Source organism: Podarcis filfolensis (assembly GCF_964270895.1).
Source record: "Podarcis filfolensis genome assembly, chromosome: 15".
Classification (NCBI taxonomy): domain Eukaryota; kingdom Metazoa; phylum Chordata; class Lepidosauria; order Squamata; family Lacertidae; genus Podarcis; species Podarcis filfolensis.
The window spans coordinates 2,812,200-2,839,720 of record NC_139618.1 but is presented as its reverse complement, the minus strand read 5'-3'; the positions used below and the strand labels follow the sequence as shown (position 1 = coordinate 2,839,720).

The 27,521-nt window shown below is 51.2% G+C and overlaps 1 protein-coding gene across 5 annotated transcripts in view; it reads left to right on the top strand.

Annotated features, from left to right (window-relative positions):
• NCOR1 (nuclear receptor corepressor 1) overlaps positions 1 to 27,521 on the top strand; it is a 110,761-nt gene that overhangs the window by 81,328 nt on the left and 1,912 nt on the right. For 4 of the 5 annotated variants that reach the window (XM_083587344.1, XM_083587342.1, XM_083587343.1 and 1 more), the window contains exons 30-47: positions 45 to 185; positions 2,158 to 2,241; positions 3,597 to 3,850; positions 4,701 to 5,055; positions 5,936 to 6,145; positions 8,315 to 8,521; positions 9,243 to 9,392; positions 10,613 to 10,786; positions 11,277 to 11,442; positions 12,964 to 13,478; positions 14,900 to 15,031; positions 15,495 to 15,679; positions 17,364 to 17,587; positions 19,479 to 19,616; positions 20,182 to 20,324; positions 21,909 to 21,962; positions 23,201 to 23,422; positions 25,644 to 25,823. In XM_083587344.1, coding sequence (XP_083443470.1) covers positions 45 to 185; positions 2,158 to 2,241; positions 3,597 to 3,850; positions 4,701 to 5,055; positions 5,936 to 6,145; positions 8,315 to 8,521; positions 9,243 to 9,392; positions 10,613 to 10,786; positions 11,277 to 11,442; positions 12,964 to 13,478; positions 14,900 to 15,031; positions 15,495 to 15,679; positions 17,364 to 17,587; positions 19,479 to 19,616; positions 20,182 to 20,324; positions 21,909 to 21,962; positions 23,201 to 23,422; positions 25,644 to 25,823 — 3,534 coding nt within the window. The remainder of the gene's footprint in view (positions 1 to 44; positions 186 to 2,157; positions 2,242 to 3,596; positions 3,851 to 4,700; positions 5,056 to 5,935; positions 6,146 to 8,314; positions 8,522 to 9,242; positions 9,393 to 10,612; positions 10,787 to 11,276; positions 11,443 to 12,963; positions 13,479 to 14,899; positions 15,032 to 15,494; positions 15,680 to 17,363; positions 17,588 to 19,478; positions 19,617 to 20,181; positions 20,325 to 21,908; positions 21,963 to 23,200; positions 23,423 to 25,643; positions 25,824 to 27,521) is intronic. The other variant, XM_083587345.1, reaches the window with a different exon arrangement.

Sequence of the window (27,521 nt, the reverse complement as noted above, 5' to 3'; positions counted from 1 at the left end):
TGTTTCTGCCGGTGTCCTGACCCACGTTTCTGCATTTTTGACAGCAATCAAGAATGTCCGCGAAGGAACCCGGAGCCCACGGACCGCTCACGAGATGGGGCTGAAGCGGACGTACGATGCTATGGAAGGCAACATCAAGCAAGGGATGTCGATGAGGGAATCTCCTGTCTCCGCACCGTTAGAAGGTGGGAGCCCTGCCACGTGGCGCTTTTTCATTTCTCTTCAGATGCTTAAAACCTGCCCCAGGGGCCGGCAAAAAAGTTAGCCGCAGGCCGGTCCACTGTCCCTCAGACCTTGTGGCGGGACGGAGAAGCTCTCTGGCCCACAGGAGCACCAGGCCAGTGACGGTGACAGGAAGAAGAGGCTGAGTGACGGCGGCTGGTTTACCTCAAACGCCGCGCCTGGTTTACCTCAGCGCAGCGCGGGGACGTCTCTGCCAATCAAACGCCACCGCTCGGCCTCTTCCTTTCATTGCCATCACTGGGAGTCTCAGCTTTGCGGTGGGTTCTGGTTTCACGGCGCGGGCCAGATTTAGGACCCAGGTGGGCCTCATCCGGCCCGGGGTCCTTAGTTTGCCGACCCCTGGCATAATCTTTCATTGCAACCTGGGACAGATAGTGTGTGTCTTGAGAGCATCACCGAAAAAGACCTCTCTGTTTGTGACGTCAGGGCAGCATTTCTCAAGTTTGGGTTCCCCAGCTGTTGTTGGACTACAGCTCCCACCATCCCTAGCTAGCAGGACCAGTGGTCAAGGATGATGGGAGTTGTAGTCCAACAACAGCTGGGGGTTCTAGGTTGAGAAACACTGTGTCAGGGGATTGGCAGGTGGGTAACGCTGCACACCTGTCAGGTATGACATGTGGGTGGGTGGGGAGATAAGGGTTCATCCCACCGGCCAGTTGTATGATTAGAAAGCTTGCAAGCGTGGTATAGTATGATTGCATCTTATGTGGGCGTCATGCTTTGCCAGTGCTGCATGTACGCAACAGTGCATGTGTCCAAGCTGTCCCTGCACGAGCCAGCAAGCTAGAGCCCCACAAGATTGCACAAGAACATCTCAGAATCAGTCTGCCACGAGGGCCTTGCAAAGCAAGGCAGAGAGCTTAAAACCTGCTGCAAAAAGAGCTTTTAAGCTCCCCACCCAGTGCCAGATTTACTTATAAGCTAAAGAAGCTATAGCTTAGGGCCCCACTCTCTTGGGGGCCCCAAAAAAATTTAAAGGGAAAAAACCTGGATGTACATTTCGAAAATATAAGATAAAAAACAAATAAAATAAAACCTACGTACAGCAACAGTGTTCTGTGTTGTGTAGGCTCCTATGATGTAAGTAATGCCTCCTGCCTGCTAGCCTACTCCTTAAAACATTCTGTGTGGACTGGTTGCATGGGAACATGCGCAAATGGCTTTAGATACCTATTGGTGCTGTGGTCTAAACCACTGAGCCTCGGGCTTGCCGATCGGAGGCGCCCATTCCTCTGTCCCAGCTACTGCCAACCTAGCAGTTCAAAAGCATGCCCCCAAAATGCAAGTAGATAAACAGGTACCACTCCGGCGGGAAGCTAAACGGGGTTTCCATGCGCTGCTCTGGTTTCGCCAGAAGCAGCTTAGTCATGCTGGCCACATGACCTGGAAAAACTGTCTGTGGACAAACGCTGGCTCCCTCGGCCTATAGAGCGATATGAGCGTGCAACCCCAGAGTCGTCCGCAACTGGACTTAATGGTCAGGGGTCCCTTTACCTTTACCTTTTAGGTCCATAAATTACCATATAGCATATATTCAACACAAAAAACAGCAGCAATTTGTTGTTGACAAAGGACAGCTGGACATAGAAAGGGCCCCCTTACCTTCAGTAGCTTAGGGCCTCATCAAACCTAAATCCGGCCCTGTCCCCATCTTCTTGCATTTAACTCACGGTATTTCAACCAACTGGCCGTCAACCACATATGGTTGAAACCAAACAAAATTACACATGCGTCAGATGTGATCATACTGGAAGAGATGTTTGGCTGGAGATGTATAAACTTTTGTGCATGCTTGATGTATATGTATTTTATTGTATGAACATGCCACTCTCGTAACGTGAAATGGCATGTGTCATTTGGGAGAGGAACGGCGTGGTTTTGCACCCGTCTTAAGTCCCCATCCATCTTTTTCAGGGTTAATCTGCCGCGCTCTTCCTCGGGGCAGCCCCCACTCGGACCTGAAAGAGAGGACTGTGCTGTCGGGCTCTATAATGCAAGGTAGGTCTCCCCATGGGCTTTTGGGGTGGGGAGGGAGGAGGTTAAAAGCTCTTCAACTCCACCAATCTGGGTTCTGGTCCAGCTATTTATTGAAAAACAAATTTCACATATTAACAGGGTAGAGCGTGAGACTCTCAATTGCAGGGTTGTGGGTTTGAGCCCCACGTTGGGCAAAAGATTCCTAGACTAGATGATCCTCGAAGTCCCTTCCAATTCTATGACTCTGTGAATTGTGAGTCTTTTTATGATAATAAATAGGATGATGGTTATTAAATGTATAACAGACAGGACTAAGGAAGTATTCCAACAATTCAAAAAAAGAGCTCCAACTGAGCCTGGTCACTTATAAAGACAGTAGACAAAAGATTTATATTTATATACAGTATACACCTTTTGACGTAGATAGAGATATAATTAAAAGAAACTTGTAGAAAAGAGGCAATATGACAGTATACCTAGATGGTAAATAAACAGTGGGTAGTAAATAAAGTGGATCAGAAACGTGTATTTATCAATGGCTAGTTTTCCTGCTGGAGGCGGGTGGCACTGTGGGTTAAACCACAGAGCCTAGGACTTGCCGATCAGAAGGTCGGCGGTTCGAATCCCCGCGATGGGGTGAGCTCCCGTTGCTCGGTCCCTGCTCCTGCCAACCTAGCAGTTCAAAAGCACATCAAAGTGCAAGTAGATAAATAGGTACCGCTCCGGCGGGAAGGAAAACGGCGTTTCCGTGCGCTGCTCTGGTTCGCCAGAAGCGGCTTAGTCATGCTGGCCACATGACCCGGAAGCTGTACACCAGCTCCCTCGGCCAGTAAAGCGAGATGAGCGCCGCAACCCCAGAGATGTCTGTGACTGGACCTAATGGTCAGGGGTCCCTTTACCTTTACCTTAGTTTTCCTGCTAAATCAATGTCCAGGCTAAATACTGTGAAGTATCTTTTGCAAAGGCCATGGCATAACTACATTTCAGCCCCTTTCATTTAGCCCCCCAAGTAGCCAAGGGGCTTCAGAATTCAGCGCGTTTCCCCCAAGGCTCAGAAGGCCAGATGTCAGAACAGCTGAGCCAACCTCGCATCATATCACACCTTGCAAGCCCAAGGCCAGGCGGCTGATTCAGTTGCAAGAAGTGACATTAAACACTTAAAAAACAAACAAGCCATGCTTAACACAGTCCACTTAATACTTTCATTAAAAATGGATTGGAGCTGCGGCTCATGGAAAGAGATCTTTCTGGAGGGATGGAGCAGTCGAGAGGCATTTGCGGGAGCAAAACAGCATTTTCTCCTGCCAACGTTCAGCTGTTTGGTTGTGTGAGCTCTTCTGAAGCATCCATCCCTCTCCCTGCTTCCCCCCCCCCAGGCACCCCGAGGGCCGCGGCCGAGGGCTACGAGGAAGGCCTCAAGTACCCGAAGATCAAGAGGGAGTCCCCTGCCCTGCGCAGCTTCGAAGGCGCCATCACCAAGGGCAAGCCCTACGATGGGGTCACCACCATCAAGGAGATGGGGCGCTCCATCCACGAGATCCCTAGGCAGGACCTGCTGAGCCAAGAGAGCCGCAAGACCCCAGAGATCGTCCAGGGCTCCCGGCCGATGATTGACGGCTCCATATCTCAGGTAGGCAGGTGTCAAAGCCCACCAGAGCAGCTGGGCATATGCACTCTGAAAAAGAAAGGAAAGGGGCGTGTTTTCTCACCGTAAGCCGAGGGCCGACACCGAAGAACTACAACTCCCGTCAGCCCCAGCAGGCACAGGGTGATGGGAGTTGTAGTTCAGCAACATCTGGAGGGGCAAAGCTTCCCCGTGCCTGGTTTAGATAATTATTTGATTACTCGCCCTAAACGGCCTCGGTCCTGTATACCTGAAGGAGCATCTCCACCCCCATCGTTCAGCCCGGCCCCTGAGGTCCAGCTCTAACTGGGGGGTGTATTGTATCTCGCTTCATAATGGCAACAGAAATAAAGAAACGGTAAAAGACTTGTAGGGCGCTGTGGGTTAAGCCACAGAGCCTAGGACTTGCCAATCAGAAGTTCAGCGGTTCGAATCCCCGCGACGGGGTGAGCTCCCGCTGCTCGGTCCCTGCTCCTGCCCACCTAGCAGTTCGAAAGCACATCAAAGTGCAAGTAGATAAATAGGTACCGATCCGGCGGGAAGGTAAACGGCGTTTCCGTGCGCTGCTCTGGTTCGCCAGAAGCGGCTTAGTCATGCTGGCCACATGACCCGGAAACTGTACGCCGGCTCCCTCAGCCAATAAAGCAAGATGAGCGCCGCAACCCGAGAGTCGGCCAAGACTGGACCTAATGGTCAGGGGTCCCTTTACCTTTACCTTTTAAAAGACTTGTATGGAAAAGAATTGGGGTGGGTGGAAATGTGTGCGTCTGTGGGGTTTCTGAGGTGACTTCCCATAGCTGTGGACCCACCAAGGCCTAGCTGACGCTGCGGCCCCCCATACTCTTCCCTACTCCAGGGGACACCCATCAAATACGAGAGCGGCTCCGGCCAGTCGGCCATCAAGCACAACGTCAAGTCCTTGATCACCGGCCCGAGCAAACTCCCTCGCGGGATGCCTCCGCTGGAGCTGGTGACGGAGACCGTGAAGGCGGCCGAGCGAGGGAAGTATGAGGAGGCCAAGTCCTCTGGGGAGGTCCGCCAGCGCCACACGGTGGTCAGCTCCGGGACCTCGGTCCTCCGCTCGACCCTCCACGAGGCCCCCAAGTCGCAAGTGAGCCCCGGGATCTACGAGGACGCCAACGCCAGGAGGACGCCCGTGAGCTACCAGAGCATGTCCAGGAGTTCCCCCATGATGAACAGGGTGTCGGAAGGTGAGTTTCCCTTGGGAGAGCCCTCGGCCCTCGGGCTGGTGGGAGTTGAAGCCTAAACTGCAGCCGGGGATGGGGGGAGCAACTGACCATTAGGGCATTTCCCAGCCAAAGGAACGCACCGGCCAATAGTCAAAGGTAGCACAGCTGCTTCTGCAGGTCTGGGTACCTGAGCCCACCAATCTAGGGCAAACTCGGCCCTCCAGGTGCTTTGGGACTACAACTCCCATGATCCCTAGCTAACAGGACCGGTGGTCAGGGATGATGGGAATTGTAGTCCCAAAACATCTGGGGGACCGAGTTTGCCTATGCCTGGTCTAGACAGCTATTCCCAGGTTCCTGCTCTCTGGAGCAGCTACAGCAACTGGGGACCACTCTCCCCCCACCAGTTTATGTGCCTTCCCACCATTCTTCTGCATCCAACCAGTCCTTGACAATTACCAACCATGAACTTATCTCCTCCTCTTTTAAAGTCATCCAACTTGGTGGCCAATGGCTACTGCTCGTGGTAGAGCATCTGTTCTGCATGCTGAAGGTCTTGGGTTCATTCCTCAGCAGGGCGAGAGCCTTGTTTGAAACCTTGGAGAGCCTCTGCTGCTCTGCTGCCGGTCAGTGTGGGCAGTCCTGAGCTGAATGGCCCAGTGATCTGACCCGGTGCTCCTACTTAAACCAGCCCTTCATTCGGAACTGTGAAGACTGGGATCTCACTTAGGGGAAGAGCTGCAGCTGCCAGTCAGTGTAGAGAACACTTAAGTCAGATCTGACTCTGTGGAAAGCACTCGCACACGTGTTCATTAGGTCCCAAACGCCTACGTTTTGAAATATTTCATTCTTGGCACTGTTCCTAACTCTGGCTTTTCATTTGCACCCGGTGCTTCTTCAGGGAAGTCCTCCAACCACGAGAGGAAGTCCACCCTGACGCCAACGCAGAGGGAGAGCATCCCGGCAAAATCCCCCGTCCCCGGGGTGGATCCCGTCGTAACTCACAGCCCCTTCGACCCCCACCACCGAGGGGCTACTCCGGAGGTCTACAGGAGCCACCTCCCATCACACTTGGACCCAGCCATGCAGTTCCACAGGGCGCTGGATCCCAGTACGTCTGGTCCTTTTTGAGCTACCTAATGATTTCATTTTTCTGTCTTCATTTTATCAATCTGCCGTATTTTTCGCTCCGTGAGACACACTTTTTTCTTCCTAAAAAGTAAGGGGAAATGTCTGTGCGTCTTTTGGAGCAAATGCGTGGTCCCTGGAGCTGAATTGCCCAGGGGCAAAAAGCAGATTATGCTTTTTTTTTTTGAAAGATGGAAGTGGGTGTTTAAACAAAGCCCCTGATCGGCAAGCGATCGGGGAGGGAGATAAGGGATGCTAGCAATAAAGGTGGCTGCCTGGGAGGGGGGAGGTAAAGACAGCGAACTTGCAAGGAGGGGAGACAGGAAGACTAAAGCAATGAGGAGAGAAATTAAAAGAAAAGGAGGAGCAAAAAACTGCTCCAGCTAAGGAAAAGACACTAAGGCAAACAAGAGGGAAGGGAGTGTTGAAAGAAAGCAGCTGATCGGTAAGCGATCGGGAGGGAGATAAGGGACGGTAGAGATATAGGAGGCTGCCTGGGAAGGGGGAGGTAAAAGCCCATGGAGCCTCAGGATTTTTGCATTGGGTCACCCCAAATTCACCATCAGATCACATAACATGTCCATGGCTACAGCCTGCACCAAACAAATGACGCACCCACTGTTGCGTGGGGCCGCAACGACGCAAAAACGTGATTACAAAGCATGGATCCACATGGATTCTCAGGATTTTTGCATTGGGTCACCCCAAATTTCACATCCATCTCTTGCGTCTGCTTTGCTTTCTTGGCCTTTAAGGCAATGGTTCAGGAGCTTTCCTTTCAGGTCAAAGGCCAGGTCCCAATCCGGCCCACCCTCCCCAACCCCTTTTGACAAGTGAGTCAGGTCACAGTCACCTGACATCGAGTGACACCAGGTGATTCATATTTGAAGCTGTAACAGAGACAAAACCCCTGTTTTGCAATACAGAAAAATCTGCTCAAATCCAACCGCAACACATGGCTAATAATATAATTAGTTAGATCATAATCCAGAATTTACAAATCTTAAGCATTCACAAATAATGTATGTATAAGTCCATAAACAAGAAATGGTAAGCGTGATGAACTGCTGCCAGGGAACCCCACGACGAAGTTAGGATGTCTTTCAATAGATAATGTCCAACATTGCAGTGATAGATGCTCCAAGGTGTAGAATGCAGCAATGAACAGCAAACGAAACAGGAACAGAACAGAACAGTATTAGATTCAGGTAAGTAGCCATGTTGGTCTGCTGCAGTCGAAATAAAAATAAAAAATTGTCCCGTAACACCTTATAGACCAACTAAGTTTGTTCTGGTATAAGCTTTCGTGTGCATGCACACTTCTTCAGATACACAGTTAGTGAGCTCTGGTCTATAATCATTATATGTACCTGAATGGACAATTCATTTGGAATTTATTCGCTGATGAAGATTCGTCCTTGAAACAGTTGACTTATCCCGGAAACACTGTTCCTGTTTTGTTTTATTGTTCATTGCTGCATCCTACCTTCACTGTAGGGACGCGGGTGGCGCTGTGGGTTAAACCGATCAGAAGGTCGATCAGAAGGTCGGCGGTTCGAATCCTCACGACGGGGTGAGCTCCCGTTGCTCCTGCCCACCTAGCAGTTCGAAAGCACATCAGAGTGCAAGTAGATAAATAGGTACCGCTCTGGCAGGAAGGTAAATGGCGTTTCCGTGCGCTGCTCTGGTTTGCCAGAAGCGGCTTAGTCATGCTGGCCACATGACCCGGAAGCTGTCTGCGGACAAATGCCGGCTCCCTCGGCCAATAAAGCGAGATGAGTGCCGCAACCCCAGAGTCGGTCACGACTGGACCTAATGGTCAGGGGTCCCTTTACCTTTACCTTACCTTCACTGTGGTGTTCCCTGGCAGCAATTTATTACGCGTCCATTTCTCATATTTGAAGCTGGCAGCTCAGTGCTGTGGATGGGCAGATCCTGTCTTTTTCCTCCAGAAAGTGGTGCAGATGGTTCCCTCTGCCCCCTGGCCCAGCTCCCCCATCTAATTATTATCTTCACAACAACCCTGTGAGGCAGGCAAGGCTGGTCAATGGCAACTGGCCCGCGTTGGGATCTGAACCTGCAGGGCCCTGCAATGCAGACCCAAGCCTTCCCTTTTTAAATCTATCCCTTTCTCCCTTCTCTGCCCGCCCAGCCGCTGCCTACATGTTCCAGAGGCAACTTTCGCCCACCCCAGGCTACCCGAGCCAGTACCAGCTCTATGCCATGGAGAACACGCGGCAGACCATTCTCAACGACTACATCACCTCCCAGCAGATGCAAGTCAACCTGCGGCCCGACCTCACCAGGGGGCTCTCTCCCCGGGAGCAGACCTTGGCCCTCCCCTACGCGGGAGCCAGAGGTGAGTCTGCTTCCTCTGGGGCGGATAACCGGTGGCAGCCTCTTGCACACCTTGCCTCTTTCCCAGCCTGCAACTTTCAACGCCTCTAGCTTTAGTACGTAGGGCTTGTTTGTTTTTAAGCAGGTTGAGGGGTCCAGTATCAGGGGAGATGTGGTGGCAAATGGGTTCGGCGCACCCATTCTTTAAAAACAGCGGCTTTAAAGCAGGGTGGTTGGGAATCTTCGGCCTTTGGGCCAAATCCGCCTCGCCATTTGACCTCTGTGAGGCTGTTTGGGGCAAGCCACACCCGCCTGCCCTACACCTTGGGTTCCGTGTGACATCAAGGGCGAGAGTGGGAGTGGTTTAACAGCCAGCCCCTCCCCACAGGGAACTCTGGGAATTGTAGCCCTGCGAGGGGGGAATCGGGATCTCCTAGCAACTCTTGGCACCCTTAATAAACCATGGCTCCCAGAATTCTTTGCAGGGGGAGCCATGACTGTTTAACGTGGTATCGTAGTGCTTATGTGGTCAGAGTCCTTGTTCTTCAACTGATGGGTCACGGTCTGATTGACGCAGCAGCGGCAGCCCCATCTTACAAATAAATGGTTTTTGAAAATTAACAAATGGCTCCCCAAAATGCATATTTGGGTTAAAGGTGGTCCCCAGTCCGAAACGGCTCGAAGACTGCTGGCCTGAGTGATCTTGTGCATATCTCCATTATGTCTCCCCCCTTTTTAATTAGGGATCATTGACCTGAACACCATGGCACCCACCATCTTGGTGCCCCACCCAGGAGGGCCCAGCACCCCCCCGATGGACAGGATCACCTACATCCCTGGGACTCAGCTAGCGTTCCCCACCAGGCCTTACAATCCTCCTTCCATGTCTCCAGGTGAGAGCTGCCTCCCCGCTAGGTGGGGAGAGCAGGGGGCACGCCCCCCTCCCCCAAAACAACAGTGGGCCGCTGACTCTTCCGCCCTGGAGGGGAAGGCAACCCATGGCCTCTGTCACCCTTTGGCCACTACCACCACCCTGGAGTTCCAGGCAAGCTGTTGCCACACCCAGCTTACCCAGCTTCATCAGTCAGATTCTCAATCTTTTTTGGGGGGTATGCAAAGCCTAGCAGCAGCACCCACCTTTGATGTCTTCTGTGCCAGGGCCCCCCCTCCCTGCTTTGGTGGATGCTTCCAGGCCATCCATCGTCTTCCCACACTGCCTTAAGGGCCACCAACCAGCTGTGAAGTTAATGGCGTGATTACACTTAACATACAAGGTTTGGGGCTTTTTTAGCATGTCACGTAACTATATACTATTACAGTGGAACCTCGGTTTTTGAATGTAATTTGTTCCAGAAGACCGTTCAACTTCCGAAACGTTCAAAAACCGAGGATCAATGGACTGGCTGCAGAGCCAATGGGGAAAAAATGAAAAACGCACCCCGGAAGCCATTCGACTTCTGAGGCATGTTCGAAAACGGAAGCAATTACTTCCGGGTTTTTGGCGTTTGGGTTCCGAATTGTTTGGCTTCTGAGACTCTCGAAAACTGAGGTTCCACTGTATTTACTTATTTCATAAAAGTATGTGCTGCTTTGTTGTTTTCAAAAAGACCTAAAGCAAGCCTCAAAGCGGTTTATATTAACAGGATAGGCAGGGGCACAGCTTTTAACACTCCTGCTGCAGAGAGTCTGACAAAAATCCCTCTGAGATTCCTGCATTGCAGGGGCTGGATTAGTTGGCCCTTAGGGTCTCTAGCTGCTTTTGGCATTCTTAGGGGAGCTTCAAACCAGGAGTGTCTTTTTTTGATAAATCCACATGCTCTTTCCACTGACTTCCGCCAGCTTTTATTAGATGGCATCCCTTCCCTGCCCTGTTAGGTTTTTTTCTAGCAGTAGGAACATGAGGGGCGGGGGGAACCCTAGATGTCAGGAGGACTTAAGAATTTCTTGTGGACTCTGGCACCCTCTCCAAACTACAATTCCCAGGATTCCTTGTGGGGAGCCATGACGGCAACGAAACCCCTGCAAGCTGCGTCGTGTCGCCTGGCCTTGTTACGCAAACGGACCCTCTTGTCTTGTTTCACCACCCACATTTCTCCTTTTCCCTCCTCACCAGGGCACCCTTCGCATCTGGCAGCCTCCGCCGCAGCCAACGCTGAGAGGGAGAGGGAGCGCGAGAGGGAAAAGGAGCGGGAACGGGAGCGCGAGAGGGAGAGGGAGCGTGAGAGGGAGCGCGAGAGAGAGAGGGAGCGGATAGCCTCCGTTCCCAGCGAGCTCTACCTGCGCCCAGGTGAGTGCCCAGAATGCCTTCTCCAGCTGCTGCTGCTGCTGCTGCTGCTGCTGCCTCCTCCTCTTTGATACCTCAGAGCCTAAAGTGATTCTGTGTGTGTGTGTAATCTTTAATTTGCCAGTGGGAGGGAGTTCCTCTGTCACTAGGAGGCAGGTGGTTTAAAGAAAGCTTTAGCTAGGGCTTCTGATTGGTACAGGTGCCCCGGAAACAATAGCCGGCAGTCGCATCAGACGTCCGGCTTCCGAAAAACGTTCGGAAACCGGAACACACACTTCCGGGTTTTCGACGTTTGGGAACCAAGATACCACTGTACAGCTCCCAGAATCCTTTGGGAGAAGCCACAAAAGTGGTACCGCAGTGCTTCAAAGTACAGCGTGGATGTGGCTCTTGAAGCAGTGGCTCAGACTCAGACTCTTCAGACCTCCTGGTTCTTTTCTGCTACTGCCAGGTGGGACATTGCTTCATTTCTAATATTTGTTATATTCTTCAGGCGCTGAGCAGCCAGGAAGGCCAGGAAGCCACGGCTATGTCCGCTCGCCATCCCCGTCAGTCCGCAGCCAGGAGAGCGTCATGCAGCAGCGGCCGAGCATCTTCCAGGGATCAAACGGGACGAGTGTCATCACCCCACTGGACCCCTCTGCACAGCTGCGCATCATGTACGTTTGTTTTAATTCTTTTGTGCAGCCGGGATACTGCTTGCCCGTGACTGACACTCCCCGTGGTTTAAGCAAAGTTGCATCAGGCACTCCTGAGGCGGGACAGTTGCTCTGTGCAAACAGGGATGCACTCGGTCTTCTCTTAAAGCAGTTCCTCAAAGTTGAGTCTCCAGCTGTTTTTGGACTACAACTCCCATCATCCCTAGCTAGCAGGACCAGTGGTCAGGGATGATGGGAATTGTAGTCCAAAAGCAGCTAGAGACCGAAGTTTGGGAAACACTGTCTCAAAGGGATACATCTGTCCTCAAAGACCAAGTTGCTCAATGCTTGTAAAAACTGTGTTAATTCCTTATGGCTGATAGAGCTTGGAGACGGGGTTATAGTAAGGAATGGCTGCAGGAGAAGACCAACCGCCTTTCAAATATTTCAAAGGGCTGCCAGGAGGAAGACTGAGAGAACCTGTTCCCTGTCCCTCAAAATTGGAGGGCATAAGATTCTATTGAAACGTTAGGAAAAGATTTCTGACGGGAAGAGCTTTTCGGCCGTGGATCACCCAGCAGACTCTCCTTTGCAGGAGATCTTTGAAGCAGAGGCTGGAGAGAAGGAATCTCTCAAGGGGGGGCAGTTGCAAGACTTACCTTTGCTGAAGCAGGGGGTCAGATTGGATGGCCTCTATGGTCCCTTCCAACTCAATGAGTTGCACCCAGCAGTAGTTGGGCTCAGAGTCAGCCCGCTGTAATGAATGGATGTTGTGTTCTGAAAGCAAAGGAAGGACTGGACCCTGATTAATACAATAGACACGAGGCTTGACCAGCGAGACCCTGGGAGAAAGTGCGCATTCCACTCCCTGGCCCAGGCCGTTTTATTCACAAAAGAACTTTAACACAGCGTTTGTAAGAACCGATCAGATTTCCTCTGAGCATTTCAAGAAATCCCCAGGTGGGGACAAAGTCAGATCAGAAGAAGCCTCTTAACTACAAAGAACTATTTCCTATTTGAGTATGCATACATGTTCAGGCTAAATAAACAGGAACCAAGGAGGAATGCATGTAGCAAACCCCGGAGGTCATAAAAGGAAAGACAGGCATTTTACCACCTCCATGTGAACTCTGTTCCTGGCCCTAAGATCTACCTAAAGATTAACAAAAGCTACATCAAAGCTACCTCCTTATCTTTATGTACCCAGGATGCCTGGTGAAGCAACTGGTCTGTATGTGCCTGTCAGGCATAGGGAAAATGGGGCAGAGATGCAGAGGCCTGTGGGATTGATCAGAAATCGTGTCAGTGACTCAAACCCAGTCAAAGCGATGCTTTCCCTGCTGACACAATGGCTTGCTTCATTTTTCATAATTCCTCATAGCAATCCTAGATGACCACTACAAATAGATACGGTTAAGTTGGTGAAACTTAGCTGGACGCAACCCTGTGAGTCTGTGCCAACGGTTGACGATAGTGCCACTCTTGCTGTATAACTCAAAATGTCCTAAGGTCTTACCGCCCTCTTTTTGTTCCGACCAACAGGCAGATCCCCCCCGGCACTCCCACCATCACCCAGGCCTTGCCCACCTCCCGCTACAACACGGCCGCCGACGCTCTGGCCGCCCTCGTGGATGCTGCCGCTTCCGCACCCCAGATGGAGGTGGCCAAGTCTAAAGAGGGCGGCAAGCACGACGGGGGCCGCATCGAGGAGAACCCGGGGCGCAGATCGGTCGTGAGCGAGCAGCAGCAGCAGCAGCAGCAGCAGATGGAGCAGAAGGCGATGGAGGCAGAGAAGAGGGGGCCCCCGGGCCTGTACCCCTCGTCCTCATCGAGCTACTCCTCCTCGGGGAAATCCCAGTCTTCCTCGTCCATCTACTCGGACGCCGGGAAGGACAAGGGCCCGCCTTCCATATCCAAGTATGAGGAGGAGCTTCGGACGCGTGGCAAGACCACCATCACGGCGGCCAACTTCATCGACGTGATCATCACCCGACAGATCGCCTCCGACAAGGACGCCCGCGATCGCGGCTCCCAGAGCTCAGATTCCTCCAGCAGCCGTATGTCTTTGTAGTTTTCCTTTGGCCTCCTTAGCCTGGCTACAGGTTTGGCCCGTTTAGGTGCAGGGCAGTGGTATCAGTGTTTGAAAAAGAAAAGGTTCTGACCTCCTTTTTACTCCTTTGCCTAGTCCTTAGACCTTAGTTGGCACAAAAGAGTTTTTGAGAAAGAGTATTCTTGCAGAGTATTGCTGCTTTTATTCTTAAAAAGTCTTCTTCCCCAACCACGACCAACAGCTTTTACACACACCAAATGCAACCAGCTTTCTACCATCCAACCAACCAACCCACACCAAACACTAACATTGACCACTCTATATATACAGGTACAATTTGGTGAAAGGTTGCCGCTGACTCATGCTGACTTAGTTCTTTTAGCATTAAAGAAACAGCAGCCAATTTTTAGCCGTGACAAGTGGTTCTCAAACTTTTATGGCCCTCAAACCCACCCCCAACTCCCCCTACCCTTTACAAAGTATTATTCAGGGTAGCAATTTCCCTCTTGGACTACTCCAATGCGCTCTACGTGGGGCTACCTTTGAAGGTGGCTTGGAAACTACAACTAATCCAGAACGCAGCTGCTAGGCTGGTGACTGGGAGCGGCCACCAGGACCATATAACCCTGGTCCTAAAGGATTTATGTTGGCTCCCAATACATTTCCGAGCACAATTCAAAATGTTGGTGCTGACCTTTAAAGCCCTAAACGGCCTTGGCCCAGTATCCCTGAAGGAGCATCTCCACCCCCATCATCCAAGCCCAGACACTGAGATCCAGCTCCAAGGGCCTTCTGGTGGTTCCCTCGCTGTGAGAAGTGAGATTACAGGGAACCAGGCAGACGGCCTTCTCGGTAGTGGCACCCACCTTGTGGAACCCCCTCCCATCAGAGGTTAAACAAAACTGTCCTGAAAGGGGTTCAGCAAAATGTACTTTGTAAATTCCTTTGAGAAGAAAGGCTTTCAAAAATGGATAGATGAAAATGTTAATTGGGGATCCCAAGCTGTTTTGGCGTTGGGGGGCTGAGGACACCTATGGAAATCTAAGGAACGGTCTAAAGCAGCACAAAATACCCATTTCACAGAATTAAAACAAGTGGGTGCTCAACTCTTCTCTCTGTCAGCAACAGATGAAACACCTGCACACATAACCTAAAACACAGACAGAAAACAGGACTCCTCTCTAAAATATTTAAAATGGGGAAGGGGAGGGGCCTATAGTGTCTCCCCCAAAAGCAGGATACCCACCTGCACCACTGTTTATACGGGTTTTCCTGGGAAACAAAGTCCGCCATCTCTCATCCAAAGTGTGAATCACACTTCTACACCAGCAGACCTAATACTACCAGAGGCAGGTCAGGTCAGGTCAGGGTTGGGCCTTACGAATGACCTCTGTCTCTCTCTCTCTCTCTCTTCCTCGATCCATGTAGTTTCCTCCTCCCACCGCTACGAGCCCCCCCGAGACGCCATCGAGGTGATCAGCCCCGCAAACTCGCCAGTCCCTCCCCAGGAAAAGATGCTGCCTTATCAACAGGAAGCCCCCAAAATGAGCCAGGCAGAACGTAAGTTCTCACCGTGCGGGATTGGGGCAGCCTCTTGACTTGCATCTTCGCGCAGGGAGGGCGAATCGGGGGCAGACGATTTTTTTTATTCATTTATTCAGTCGTAGGTCACAAACAATAAATGACGAATCTTAAAACCGAATAGAGTCGCAGGCCAAAACGCATACATATGTATGGGTGGAACAAGCTTGCAACTAATTCGCAATTAAGAGTCGCGTATCTCTTTTTGCAGTGCGGAAAGAGAACCTTGCAGCCCTGTAGCTGAAGCGTTTCTTATCACGTCCCACCGAGCGCCATAGGGACGTTCTGCTGATTTTATGAGTGATCTTTTCTGAGTGCAAATGAGTTCCTCTTCCGGCTACCTACGTCAGGGCTGATGGGATGTGGAGGCCGAGAAGCACCATAGAGGACCACAGGCTCCCCACCTTCCTGCGTTGTGAATCTCTTCTTCTTTTCTAACTAGGAGACTGCAGCCGTCAGTATGAGGGGTCGATCCACTCCTACAGGCAGCAGCAAGATTCTCCCTCGCCACAGCAACAGCAGCAGCAACAGCAGCAGCCTCCTCCGCCGCCGCCACCTGTGCAGGGCGAAGGGATGGTGCCCGTGCCACGAACACACCGCCTGATCACCCTGGCCGATCACATCTGTGTAGGTTTGCGTACTTGTGCACCTCTGTAGGAAACTTCCCCGATGCTTTCATCTGAGGAAGGCATCCCCAAACTCGGCCCTCCAGCTGTTTTGGGACTACAACTCCCATCATCCCTAGCTAACAGGACCAGTGGTCAGGGATGATGGGAATTGTAGTGTCAAAACAGCTGGAGGGCCGAGTTTGGGGTGTCTGATTTGAGGTTTACCCCCAGATTCTCACCGCCGCTTATAGGAATTTGCATGGTTGCCTGTATACTTGTAGTGTCTAATACGGTCCGTTTCTAGTTCCAGTTCATCAAATTTGTACAGCGCTTGATTAAAAAAACAAACAAACCTTCAAAGAGGTGTACAATAAAGGATAAAGCAAAAATGATCCATAAGAAAAACTAACAATCATAATTCAAGACTTTCGAAAAGTAACAACCGTCTAAAATTAAAGTGCACACCAGCTTTCTAAGCATCTGCATAGGCTTGTCTAAGCAAAAAAAATTCAGCAGGAAGGGTATAGTGACGGCACCTGCATAATTTCAATAGGCAGGGAGTTCCAAAGTGTAGGCGCTGCCATGCTAAAATACTGATTTCTTACAATTGCAGAATGGGTATTATGTAGCATGACCTGCTGATTGAAGCGATTGAGTGGGTGTAGATGTGATCTTGTAGGGAAACTGGTCCCCAGTTGCAAAGGGCTTTATCTACTAATAGCAGCACCTTGAACTTGGCCCGCTAGCAAACTGGCAACCCGCTTAGGTTATCTGCAGCACAGAGAGAATTCTTCACTCGACGTTATATAGTTAGATGGAGACAAGGGTGGAATAGTTAGCTGGAGGCTGTGGTTCACTGGTAGAGCCCCTGCATTGCCTGCAGAATGTCCCAGTCCTCCCCATCTCTAGGCAGGGGCTGGAGAAAACTGCTGCCTGAAACCATCACTGGAGAGCTGCTGCCAGTCAGTACTGAGAATACGTAGCTAAATGGGCCCACTGGTCTGACTCAGTATAAGGTGGCTTCCTGCTTTAAATCAGCTTTTTATTGAGACCCATGAGGACTAGAAGCTTGGTTTAGTTTCACGGGAAGGGCTGGAGCACACTCTTTGCTTGCAGACAGTTCCAGGTTCGATCCCCTGCACCTCTGGGTGGGACTTGGAAAGCCTCCCTGCCTGAAATGCTGGAGAGCTTCTCCCAGGACGAATGCTGAGCTTGGTGGATCAACAACCTGTAAATGCTGAGCTAGGCGGATCATCAAATCAGTTTCCTAAGCAACTGGTGGTCATCATCAGGGCAAGAACTGAGTTGGTTTGTGGGGTGTAATTGAGAAGGGTAGGCATGCGCCACTACCAGCACTCTTGATCGTAGGATCTTTTGCAAACCTGTTAAGGTGTTTTTGGAGGCGAGACTAAAATAATAATAATGGGATTCTCTGCAAAATTCCTTATCCCCAAAGCCAAGTAAACATTGAGTCTACACTGGCTAGTTGCTTTATTTTGTAGAAAAGTTGGGCATCCTTCATCTTGTGATTTCTAAAACACACACACGCTGCTTTTACACAATTCACAACAAAAATAATTAAAGGTTTCTCCCCTTGACAGCAGTCTGCAAATCAATCACACATGCTTCCTGCCTCGGGTGCTGGTTTGGTTTTGCGAGATTGTTGCTGTTTGTTCATTTTGTCTTTTCCGTTTTCCCCGCAGCAAATCATCACCCAGGATTTTGCCCGCAACCAACCTACGACGCAGCCATCCCTACAGACTCCCACTAGCACATTCCAGACCTCCGCCCCAACTTCCATTGCCACCACGAACCGGGTGAAGGCCTCAAACCGCTACAGCCCTGAGGTGCAGATCCAGTCTGCGCCCCACCAGCGCCCCGGGTCGCGAGTGTCCCCTGAAAACCTCTCGGAGAAAAGCAGGGGAAGGTAACGATTCATGTGACTTTGCACCTTTTTTGCTGTGTGGTCTTGTGTTAGAAGGCTGCGCCGCATTGAGAAGGAGGGTCGTTCTCTCTCACCCACTCGCTCGGAACTGGCTTTGGAGCTCGTCATTGATTTGGCTCGTCATTGACTTTGCTGCTCCTCAGTTTCCTAAGAGCCCCTGATCCAGGCCTTCCTGAGAACTGAGATGGAGGCTGCATATGATAGCTGGAGTTTTAAAGACCAACTACTGGTCTCTGCTGTTTAACATGCCCTGACTTACAAAGTTTCATACATTGTCGTGTATCACCTGGTGATCACTGGATGAAGGACAGCCTAGAAAAACAACCGCCCTATTTTTCACTCCATAAGACGCACCTGACCATAAGACGCACCTAGTTTTTAGAGGGGGAAAGCAAGAAAAAATATATTCTATGCAGAGCATGTAAGCGGCTCTCGCTTTTCTTGCTTTAAATCAAGCAAAGCGAGAGCGGCTTACGTGGCTTCTGTCCCACTTTGTGCAGCTCTCACTTTGCTTGCCCATCCCTCCTCCCACCTCGCTGTAAAAGAGGAGGAGGAGACACCGGGACAGGTGCTTTGCTTGCTTTACAGCAAGGTGGGAGGAGGGATGGGCAAGCAAAGTGAGAGCTGCACAAAGTGGGACAGAAGCCACCTAAGCGGCTCTCACTTTGCTTGCTCACTTCTGTCCCTCCTCCTGCTTCGCTGTGAAGCCAGCAGAGCAAGAGGCACTGTGCAGCTCTCGCTCTTGCTCTGCAGGCTTCAGCAGAGCAGCGCAGCACCTCTCGCGGAAAAGCCAGCAAGAGCCACACTCACGCTCGGTGCGGCTCTTTAAAGAGAGAGCTGAGCAGAGCCTCCCGTCTGCATTCGCTCCATAAGACGCACATACATTTCCCCTTACGTTTTAGGAGGAAAAAAAGTGCATCTTATGGAGCGAAAAATATGGTAATAATCATACAAAGTAAATAACAAATTAATGCTAATAATAAACCATACTAATGGTAAGTAATATTACTAATATTTACTTGATAAATGGTGAAAACATAAAAATTACATACTGTTTGATTGTAAAACACCCCAAAAACCTCCAAGCAGTTTGTTCAAATGAAACAATGCTTTTAGTATTGCTAATTTCAACTGTTTCCCAACATTTGCTAGATCCTTAAAAGGAACGAGATGCTGGACTAGATTGGAGAGCCTGGCCAGTCTAACCTCCTTGAGGCCCGGGACCTCCAAGATGTTATTGTTTGTGGACTGTAAGGTCCTCTGCGGTGCATACCATATTATTATATTTACACCCCACCTTTCTTCCAAAGAGCTTAAGGCGGTCTGCATAGTTCTCCCCCCTTTATTTTGCCCTCACAACAACCCTGTGAGGGTGGTTAGCCTGAGAGTTAACCCAGGGAACTTCCTGAAGGCCGAGTGGGGACCAGGAGCCGCCTCCCTCTCGGGTCTTAAGTCTGACATCCTTAACCACCGCAGAGGACCTTACAGTCCACAAACAATAACTTCTTGGAGGTCCCGGGCCTCAAGGAGGTTAGACTGGCCTCGACCAGAGCCAGGGCCTTTTCGGCCGTGGCCCCGGCCTGGTGGAACGCTCTGTCGCAAGAGACCAGAGCCCTGCGGGACTTGACATCTTTCCGCAGGGCCTGCAAGATGGAGCTGTTCCGCCAGGCCTTTGGGTGGAGTTCAGTCTGACCCCTCTCCTTTTACAAGACCCTGCATATAAATGGCCTCTCTAACTCTTCTCACCGGCTCATACAGTTTAATCTCAGCCTCCCTCCTCTATAAAGTTTGGGGCAGGGAGACCAGGAGAGGATTGCTGCGTGTTTATAATTTGATCTGCTTTTGTACGTTTCTTGCCCCGCAACCTCTCTAGGCTTGGAAAGTCCCCAGAGAGGAGCCACGTTTCCTCCGAGTCATACGAACCGATCTCGCCCCCCCAGGCCCCGGCTGCTCACGAGAAGCAAGACAGCCTCATATTACTCTCCCAGCGATCCGAGCCTTCGGAACAGAGGTACACAAGACGGGCATCACAGCAGTTTCACATTCGTGTCTGTCGGTTAAGTTGCTTGCGTGTGGTCTTGAGATCGACAGGCGCACACAGAGCCCAAGGTGCCCTGATAGAAATTTCTGGTGCAAGAGTTTGGCAGAAAGGTAGCTCTAATAAGCCTGTTAAAACGTATGTGCAGGTCCTGCTATCGGAACACAGCCCATCTCTGTGAAATCATTCGTCAGGCGAGCGTTCGCATAACGAACTGGCGACTTCCCTTATTTCCTTTGGGGAAATTTCTAATGCGTGATTTGTCCCTTCTGCCTTTCCTCTGTTGTATCTGCCCGAAACGGCTGCCATCAACCAGCAAAACACAAGCAAGGAAGTAGACAAACTTTAAGGCTGATACCTGAATCAGCCATTCCTGTAGCGAGGTTCTGGGTGCGAATTCACCGTGTTCAAATAAGCAGATTTTCACGTAGCGAGTGTCAAGATAGCGAGAAACAGGTGTCTGCCTGCGGGTGTTTTCTTTGTTTAAGACTCGCCCGTTTTCTTTCTGCTTCCCTTCTCAACCCTTTATTCTCGACAGGACGGACTCTCGTTCTCCGGGGAGCATGAGCTACCTGCCTTCGTTCTTCACCAAGCTGGAGAGCACCTCGCCAATGGTGATGTCGAAGAAGCAGGAGATCTTCCGCAAGCTGAACTCCTGCGGGGGAGGCGACAATGACATGGGTAACGAAGGATCTCCTTTCGCTTGCCTTTTCCTTTTCTCAGAAATAATTCCACAGCCACTGTGTGTTTCCTGAGTACAGTCCAAGATATCCTCGTTTGGCCCTGATGAAATAGATTGATTCCTTCATTAATGCCTGCTAGGATCACTCCCAAAGCGCTCTCCTGGGCAAGGGACTCCCCGTCTGTCTCTCTGTCTCTCAGCTGCAGCTATGCTGGGGAATGGCTGATACTCACTCCTGGTGCAGAGATAGGGTAAAAGCCACATCTGTCGCTCCGCCCACTTTTGCCTCTGGCTCCGCCCCCTCCCCACTGTGGTCCCAGAAGGAATCCAGGCCTTGAGTTCAAAAAGCTTCCTTATCCCTGCAGGGCAGAGGAAGTGAAGAGAATCTCATTTGGATGAGGACATGTTTGAATTAATAATAATAATAATAATAAATTTTATTTATATCCCGCCCTCCCCAGCCGAAGCCGGGCTCAGGGCGGCTAACAACAATCAAATAATCCAACAATCAAATAAACCAACATTCTAAAAATATTTCATTATAAAAATTAATTAAAATCAAGTTGATGGCAACCATTAAGCAAAACTCTGTGCAGGTTGCCAGAGGAGGGAGTCAGGCTGCGCCCTGACCAAAGGCCTGGTGGAACAGCTCTGTCTTGCAGGCCCTGCGGAAAGATGTCAGGTCCCGCAGGGCCCTAGTCTCTTGTGACAGAGTGTTCCACCAGATTGGAGCCGCAGCCGAGAAGGCCCTGGCTCTAGTTGAGGCCAGCCTAACCTCTCTGAGGCCTGGGACCTTCAGGATGTTTTTATTTGCAGACCGTAGGTTTCTTTGTGGGGCATACCAGGAGAGGCGGTCCCGTAGGTACGAGGGTCCTAGGCCGTATAGGGCTTTAAAGGTTAAAACCAGCACCTTAAACCTGATCCTGTACTCCACCGGGAGCCAGTGCAGCTGGTATAGTACCGGATGAATGTGGTCTCGCAGCGAAGACCCCATAAGGAGTCTCGCCGCGGCATTCTGCACCCGCTGGAGTTTTTGGGTCAGTCTCAAGGGCAGCCCACGTAGAGCGAGTTACAATAATCCAGTCTGGAGGTGACCGTCGCATGGATCACAGTGGCTAGGTCAGGGCAAGAGAGATAAGGGGGCAACTGCTTAGCTTGGCGGAGATGAAAAAATGCCGCCTTTGTTATAGCTGTAATCTGCGCCTCCATAGAGAGGGAGGTATCGAAGATTACACCCAAACTCTTAACGGACGGTGCTGGCACCAATTGCACCCCCGCAAGAGATGGAAGTTGCCCCCTCAATCCCATATCGTCCCGTCCCAGCCACAGGACCTCTGTCTTTGAAGGATTTAACTTCAACCGGCTCCCACGTAACCATCCAGCCACAGCTTCCAGACATCTGGTCAGTGTGTCTGGGGCCGAGTCAGGATGGCCATCCATCAACAGATAGAGTTGGGTGTCATCGGCATACTGATGGCAACCCAGCCCAAAACTCCGAACAAGCTGGGCGAGGGGGCGCATAAAGAATTTGCCCGAGTTGATTCTGACTGGGACGTGTGTTTTGTGTCTCTCTTTTTCAACAGCTGCCGCTCAGCCAGGGACTGAAATCTTTAACTTGCCCGCGGTCACTACCTCAGGTGAGCCTTCCCTGAAAGCACCCAGTGAGTCGTGGGACAGAGGAGGGTCCCTGTTCCTTACCGCAGTCTTGAGCTGCTGTTGGGCGACAAAGCTGCTCTCACAAGGGAGCCGGTCGTAACCTGAGAGTTTGGATGCTGCCTTCACACCATTTTAGGAAATGTTTGCGTGTGGGGAGAAACCTCAGAAATTGAAACGATGAGATCTAGAACCTTAAATAGACGCAGCAACGATCCTGCCACAATAAGGGCAGGGAGCTACAGAAGTAGCTGCGGGCACTTTGTATGGGATTGTTACATCGCAGCCACATTCGCTTTTTAAAAAACAACAACTTTTCCACATCAGTGAGCTCAACAATCATGGAATTGTAGTGCTGGGACTCCCAAAGGTCATCGAGTCCAACCCCCACCCCCACCCCACCCCCCTGCAATGCAGAAAGCACAGCTAAGACGCTTGCGTTTCATCAACCGGGAAACAGGTCCTGAAACATTCTTAGGTCTGTAGATCCCACCGGGGGACGGGGGAACTCTTTAATTCCAGAGGAATTGGGAATTGGTGAGGTGATCGTGCAAGGTGTCATGGGGGGATGTCTCTCAGTCTGGCACCCGTGTAAATCCCTTTGCTCTTGCGTTTTCAATGCACACATTAGCAGCCTTGCATGCGGCAAGCCTTGATTATTTTGCAACCAAAACAGTGCTCCTACTGTCAGTCGCTGGCACGGTGGATTTTTTTCAGCTGCTTCACAGTTTGCAAACTGAAGCTTTGGAGCATGGGTAGGCAAACTAAGGCCTGAGGGGCCGGATCTGGCCCAATCGCCTTCTAAATCCGGCCCGCGGACGGTCTGGGAATCAGCATGTTTTTACGTGAGTTGAATGTGTGCTTTTATTTAAAATGCACCTCTGGGTTTTTTGTGGGGCCTGCCTGTTTTTACATGAGTAGAATGTGTGCTTTTACTTAAAATGCACCTCTGGGTTATTTGTGGGGCATAGGAATTTGTTCTTTTTTTTTTTCTTTTCCAAAATATAGTCCAGCCCCCCACAAGGTCTGAGGGGCAGTGGACAGGCCCCCTGCTGGAAAAGTTTGCTGACCCCTGCTTTGGAGCATTGCATCAACTGTACTCACCATTTTCCTTCTCTCTCCCTCTCCCCACTTTCTCTCCCCCTCTTGAAAACTGCCTCTCCCTCTCCTTCCTGTCTCCTCCTCCTCTTGTTCCCTCCCCGTCTCTCTTTCCTCCTCCCAGGTCCAGTCAGTGCTCGAGGTCATTCCTTTGCAGATCCTGCCAGCAACCTGGGCCTGGAGGACATCATCCGCAAGGCCCTGATGGGCAACTTTGATGACAAAGGGGAGGACCACGCCATCGTCATGGCCCAGCCTATGGGACTGGTCTCTGCGGGCTCCAACCCCTCCCTGGCAGCCAGCAGCGATCTCCGGCGGGAAGACACCAACCCTTCCCCCAACCCAGGTAAGGGCAGCTGCGGCACGCTTGCGGGGAAGCTTGCGGCGGCTGCATGGGCACAGCAGGTCCTTCATACGCAAATTTTGCGGCTTCACGGCTGCAGGTAGCAATGCTTCCTTTGAGCACCAGTTGCTATGAACCACAGGAGGGGAGAGTTGTTCGTGCGCTTGGTCCTGCTTGAGGGAATCTGCCACTGCGAGAACAGGATTCTGCACTAAATGGGCCACCTTTGGCCTGATTAAGCAGGACTCGTCTTAAGGTTCATTTATGTCACATGCCCTCAATCTCCAATTGACTTCACAGGTGGCGCTGTGGGTTAAACCACAGAGCCTAGGGCTTGCCGATCAGAAGGTCGGCGGTTCGAATCCCCGGGACGGGCGAGTTCCCGCTGCTCGGTCCCTGCTCCTGCCAACCTAGCAGTTCAAAAGCACGTCAAAGTGCAAGTAGATAAATAGGTGCCGCTCTGGCGGGAAGGTAAACGGCGTTTCCGTGCGCTGCTCTGGTTCGCCAGAAGCAGCTTAGTCCTGCTGGCCACATGACCCAGAAGCTGTACGCCGGCTCCCTCGGCCAGTAAAGCGAGATGAGCGCCGCAACCCCAGAGTCGGCCACGACTGGACCTAATGGTCAGGGGTCCCTTTACCTTTACCTTAGGCAGGAAGAACCAGCTGCACAAATGTAAGATGGGGGCACCTGGCTTCCATGTGAAAAGGATCTAGGGGTCTTTGTAGACTACAAGCTGAACACACGAGTAAATAATAATAATAATAATAATAATAATAATAATAATAATAATAATAATATTTATACCCCGCCCATCTGGCTGGGTTTCCCCAGCCACTCTGGGCAGCTTCCAACAGAATATTAAAATACAATAGTCTATTAAACGTTAAAAGCTTCCCTAAATAATGTGATGCAGCAGCAAAAAATAAGCTAATGCTATTCAAGACTGCATCAACTGAAGTATAGAGTCTAGATCAAGGGAAGTAATAGGACCATTCTATTCTGCCTTGGTCAGGCCCCACCTGGAGCCCTGTGTCCAGTTCTGGGCGCCACAATTTAAGAAGGATGTTGACAAGCCGGAAGGTGTAGAGGAGGGCAACCAAGATGATCAGGGGTCTGGAAAGCAAGCCTGATGAGGAACGGTTGAAGGAGCTGGGGGTGTTTAGCATAGAAAAGAGGAGAGAGAGAGGAGATATGATAGCCCTCTCCAGATCTCTCAAGGGCTGTCACATGGAGGATGGGGCAAGCTTGTTTTCTCCACTCCGGAGGGTGGGACTTGAACCAATGGCTTCAAGTTACAAGAAAGGAGATTCCGACTAAACATCTAGAAGAACTTTCTGACAGTAGGAGCTGTTTGACAGTGGAACGATCTCTCTCAGGAGCTGGAGGACTCTCCTTCCTTGGAGGTCTTCAAGCAGAGGTTGGGTGACATCCTCTGTCATGGATGTTTTAGTTGAGATTCCTGCATTGCAGGGGGTTGGTCTAGATGGCCCTCAGGGTCCCTTCTGTAATGGGAATTGGGGTTGCTTGTGGGTAAATTCCAAACTGCTCCCAGCTGTTGGGGTAGCTAAACCTTTCCCTGATTTGACAGCCCTTACAAGGCGACTGTCTCAGTCACTGGCAGAATCCGTCAGTGGGCGTTCCCTAAACTTCTTCCAACATAAAAGCTGTTTGACGCCAAGTCTCCTCCTAGCCTCCCTGCGCGGAAGTCTCCTGCGCAGAGTGGGCGTGGCCAGCGGAGGTCCTGGGCTCTCCCCGCTGGACCCTGTGGAAGGGTCTTGGAGCCCTCTCTCCGAAGACCTTCCCTCCTCCCCTTCTTTCCTGGTGTCACGCCGATTTCCTTCCCCAAGGGAAGTGTTCTCCCTCTCCCTGCTGGTCCCTTCTCCTGCATCATCGGAGAGCCCTACCTCCGCTCTGCGCTCCGATGTCAGTTCCCTGACACCTTCCAACTCTTACGATGCTATGCCTTCAGTGAAGGCAGCATGTAGCCAAAGATGGCAACTGGTTGGCTACTGTGAGAACAGGATGCTGGACCTTGCATTCCTTTATAAAAACGATTTGAATGGAACTTTTGAAACCAAGTCCGCTGCCCACGCAGCAGCCCATGTCCCATTCTCACCCCACATGAAGGGGCACCCCCCCCCCCCGTTGCAGAGAACTGGGCAGTCTCTGTCCGAGGGCGTGGAAGAGGCCCTGCCATCCCTCCCTCCACCTTTCCTTTTTTCAGGTGGTGTCAGCAAGCAAAAGCTGATGGGGAAATCGGGCAGCAGGAAGTCCAAGTCTCCGATCCCCGGGCAAGGCTACTTGGGGACGGAGCGGCCCTCGTCGGTCTCGTCGGTGCACTCGGAAGGGGACTACCACAGGCAGACGCCGGTGTGGTCCTGGGAAGACCGGCCGTCCTCCACAGGTGAGCCAGGCCAATCGTGAGCGCCACGAAGAAGCGCCTTGCTGCGGGTGGCAAGATCTTCCAGAGGGCTGTTTTTATTTGTTCGTGTAAAACATGGGTAGGCAAATTAAGGCCCGGGGGCCAGATCTGGCCCAATCGCCTTCTCAATCCGGCCTGCGAATGGTCCCGGAATCAGCATGTTTTTACATGAGTAGAATGTGTCCTTTTATTTAAAATGCATCTCTGGGTTATTTGTGGGCCATAGGAATTCATTCATATTTCCCCCCCCCCTCAAAATATAGCCTGGCCCCCTGCTGAAAAAGCTTGCTGACCCCTGGCATAAAGCAAAGCAAATTAGGCAGCTTCTTTAGGCCACCAGGCCACCTAGCAAAGCAGCTTTCCTTTCCAGGAAGCTGCAGCTCTTCCCATAAAATGAAAAGCCAAGTTTGCAGTCCTCGTGGTTCTGAATGGAGAGCTCCTTTAAACAGAGCCACAGGAAGCTGCCTAAGGCAGAGTCAGACCGTGGGCCATCGGCTTAGTGTTGTCAACACGCACTGACATCGGCTCCCCGCATTTCAGACAGGAGTCCGGCATGGATATGCCATTGAAAGAAAACAGAGCAGCTTAGCCACCAAACCATGTTAAAAAGGCAAATGGGAAAAGGATACAGGGGTGGCCAACTCTCGAGAGACTGCGATCTACTTTCAGAATTAAAAACTGGCAGAGATCTACCCCCATTTTGGGGGGGTTCAGCTCAAAGTTGTTGAACTTAGTTTTTTAGGGGTTAAAAAAACAGCTGGGGGAGCTCCGGGGGGGGGGGGTTAAAGGCAAGGAACAAAGGGGTAAAGTCACTCACAAAAAGATTGCTATGGATCAAAACATCAGCACAGAGAAAGCTCCATCTTCCCTTCCAGAGATCATACAACAATGGAGGGCGTGGTGTGGCAGGAGTCAGTTTTAGTGACGCTATGGAAAGGGAGCCAGAGATCGACCACGATCTACCAAAACCTCGCAGGGATCTTCCAGTAGATCGACCTGTTGGGACACTCCAATGAAAGAAAACAGGGGTGGCTTATAACCAGAACGAAATCACAATTAGATTGAAATGGATAGGATGCTCTGCTGTCCTTACAATCAAGAGCCGGTTAGGTTTTGTGAAACAGAAACAGTTAATAAATATATTGGGACAGGGCGATCCCCAGGTGCGGGCCAATAATACCGATGGCTTGATATGTCAAATGAGCCTCACAGGGGGAAAGGACAGCTGGAGGCAGCCATGCTTCTAAACCCCAGTACAGTCATACCTTGGATCCCGAACGCCTTGCAAGTCGAACGTTTTGGCTCTCGAACGCCACAAACCCGGAAGTGTGTGTTCCGGTTTGCGAAAGTTCTTTGGAACCCGAACGTCCGACAGGGCTTCCAGAAGCCGCACCTTTGTTTCCGAACATTTGGAAGTCGAACGGACTTCCGGAACGGATTCCGTTCAACTTTTGAGGTACGACTGTAGCTGGAAACCGCCGGAGGGGAGATAAGCTATTGGGTTCAGATTCTGCTTGTGGGTTTCACTGGTCAGTCACTGTGAGAGCTGGAGGCTGGACTAGAGAGGCCATTGATTGGCCTGATCCAGCATTCTCTTAGGCCAGGCATGTCCAAAGTCCATTTTGGGGGGCCTAATCCAGCCCGCTGGTTGGATTATTTCCTGGGGTAAAATCCCCAAAG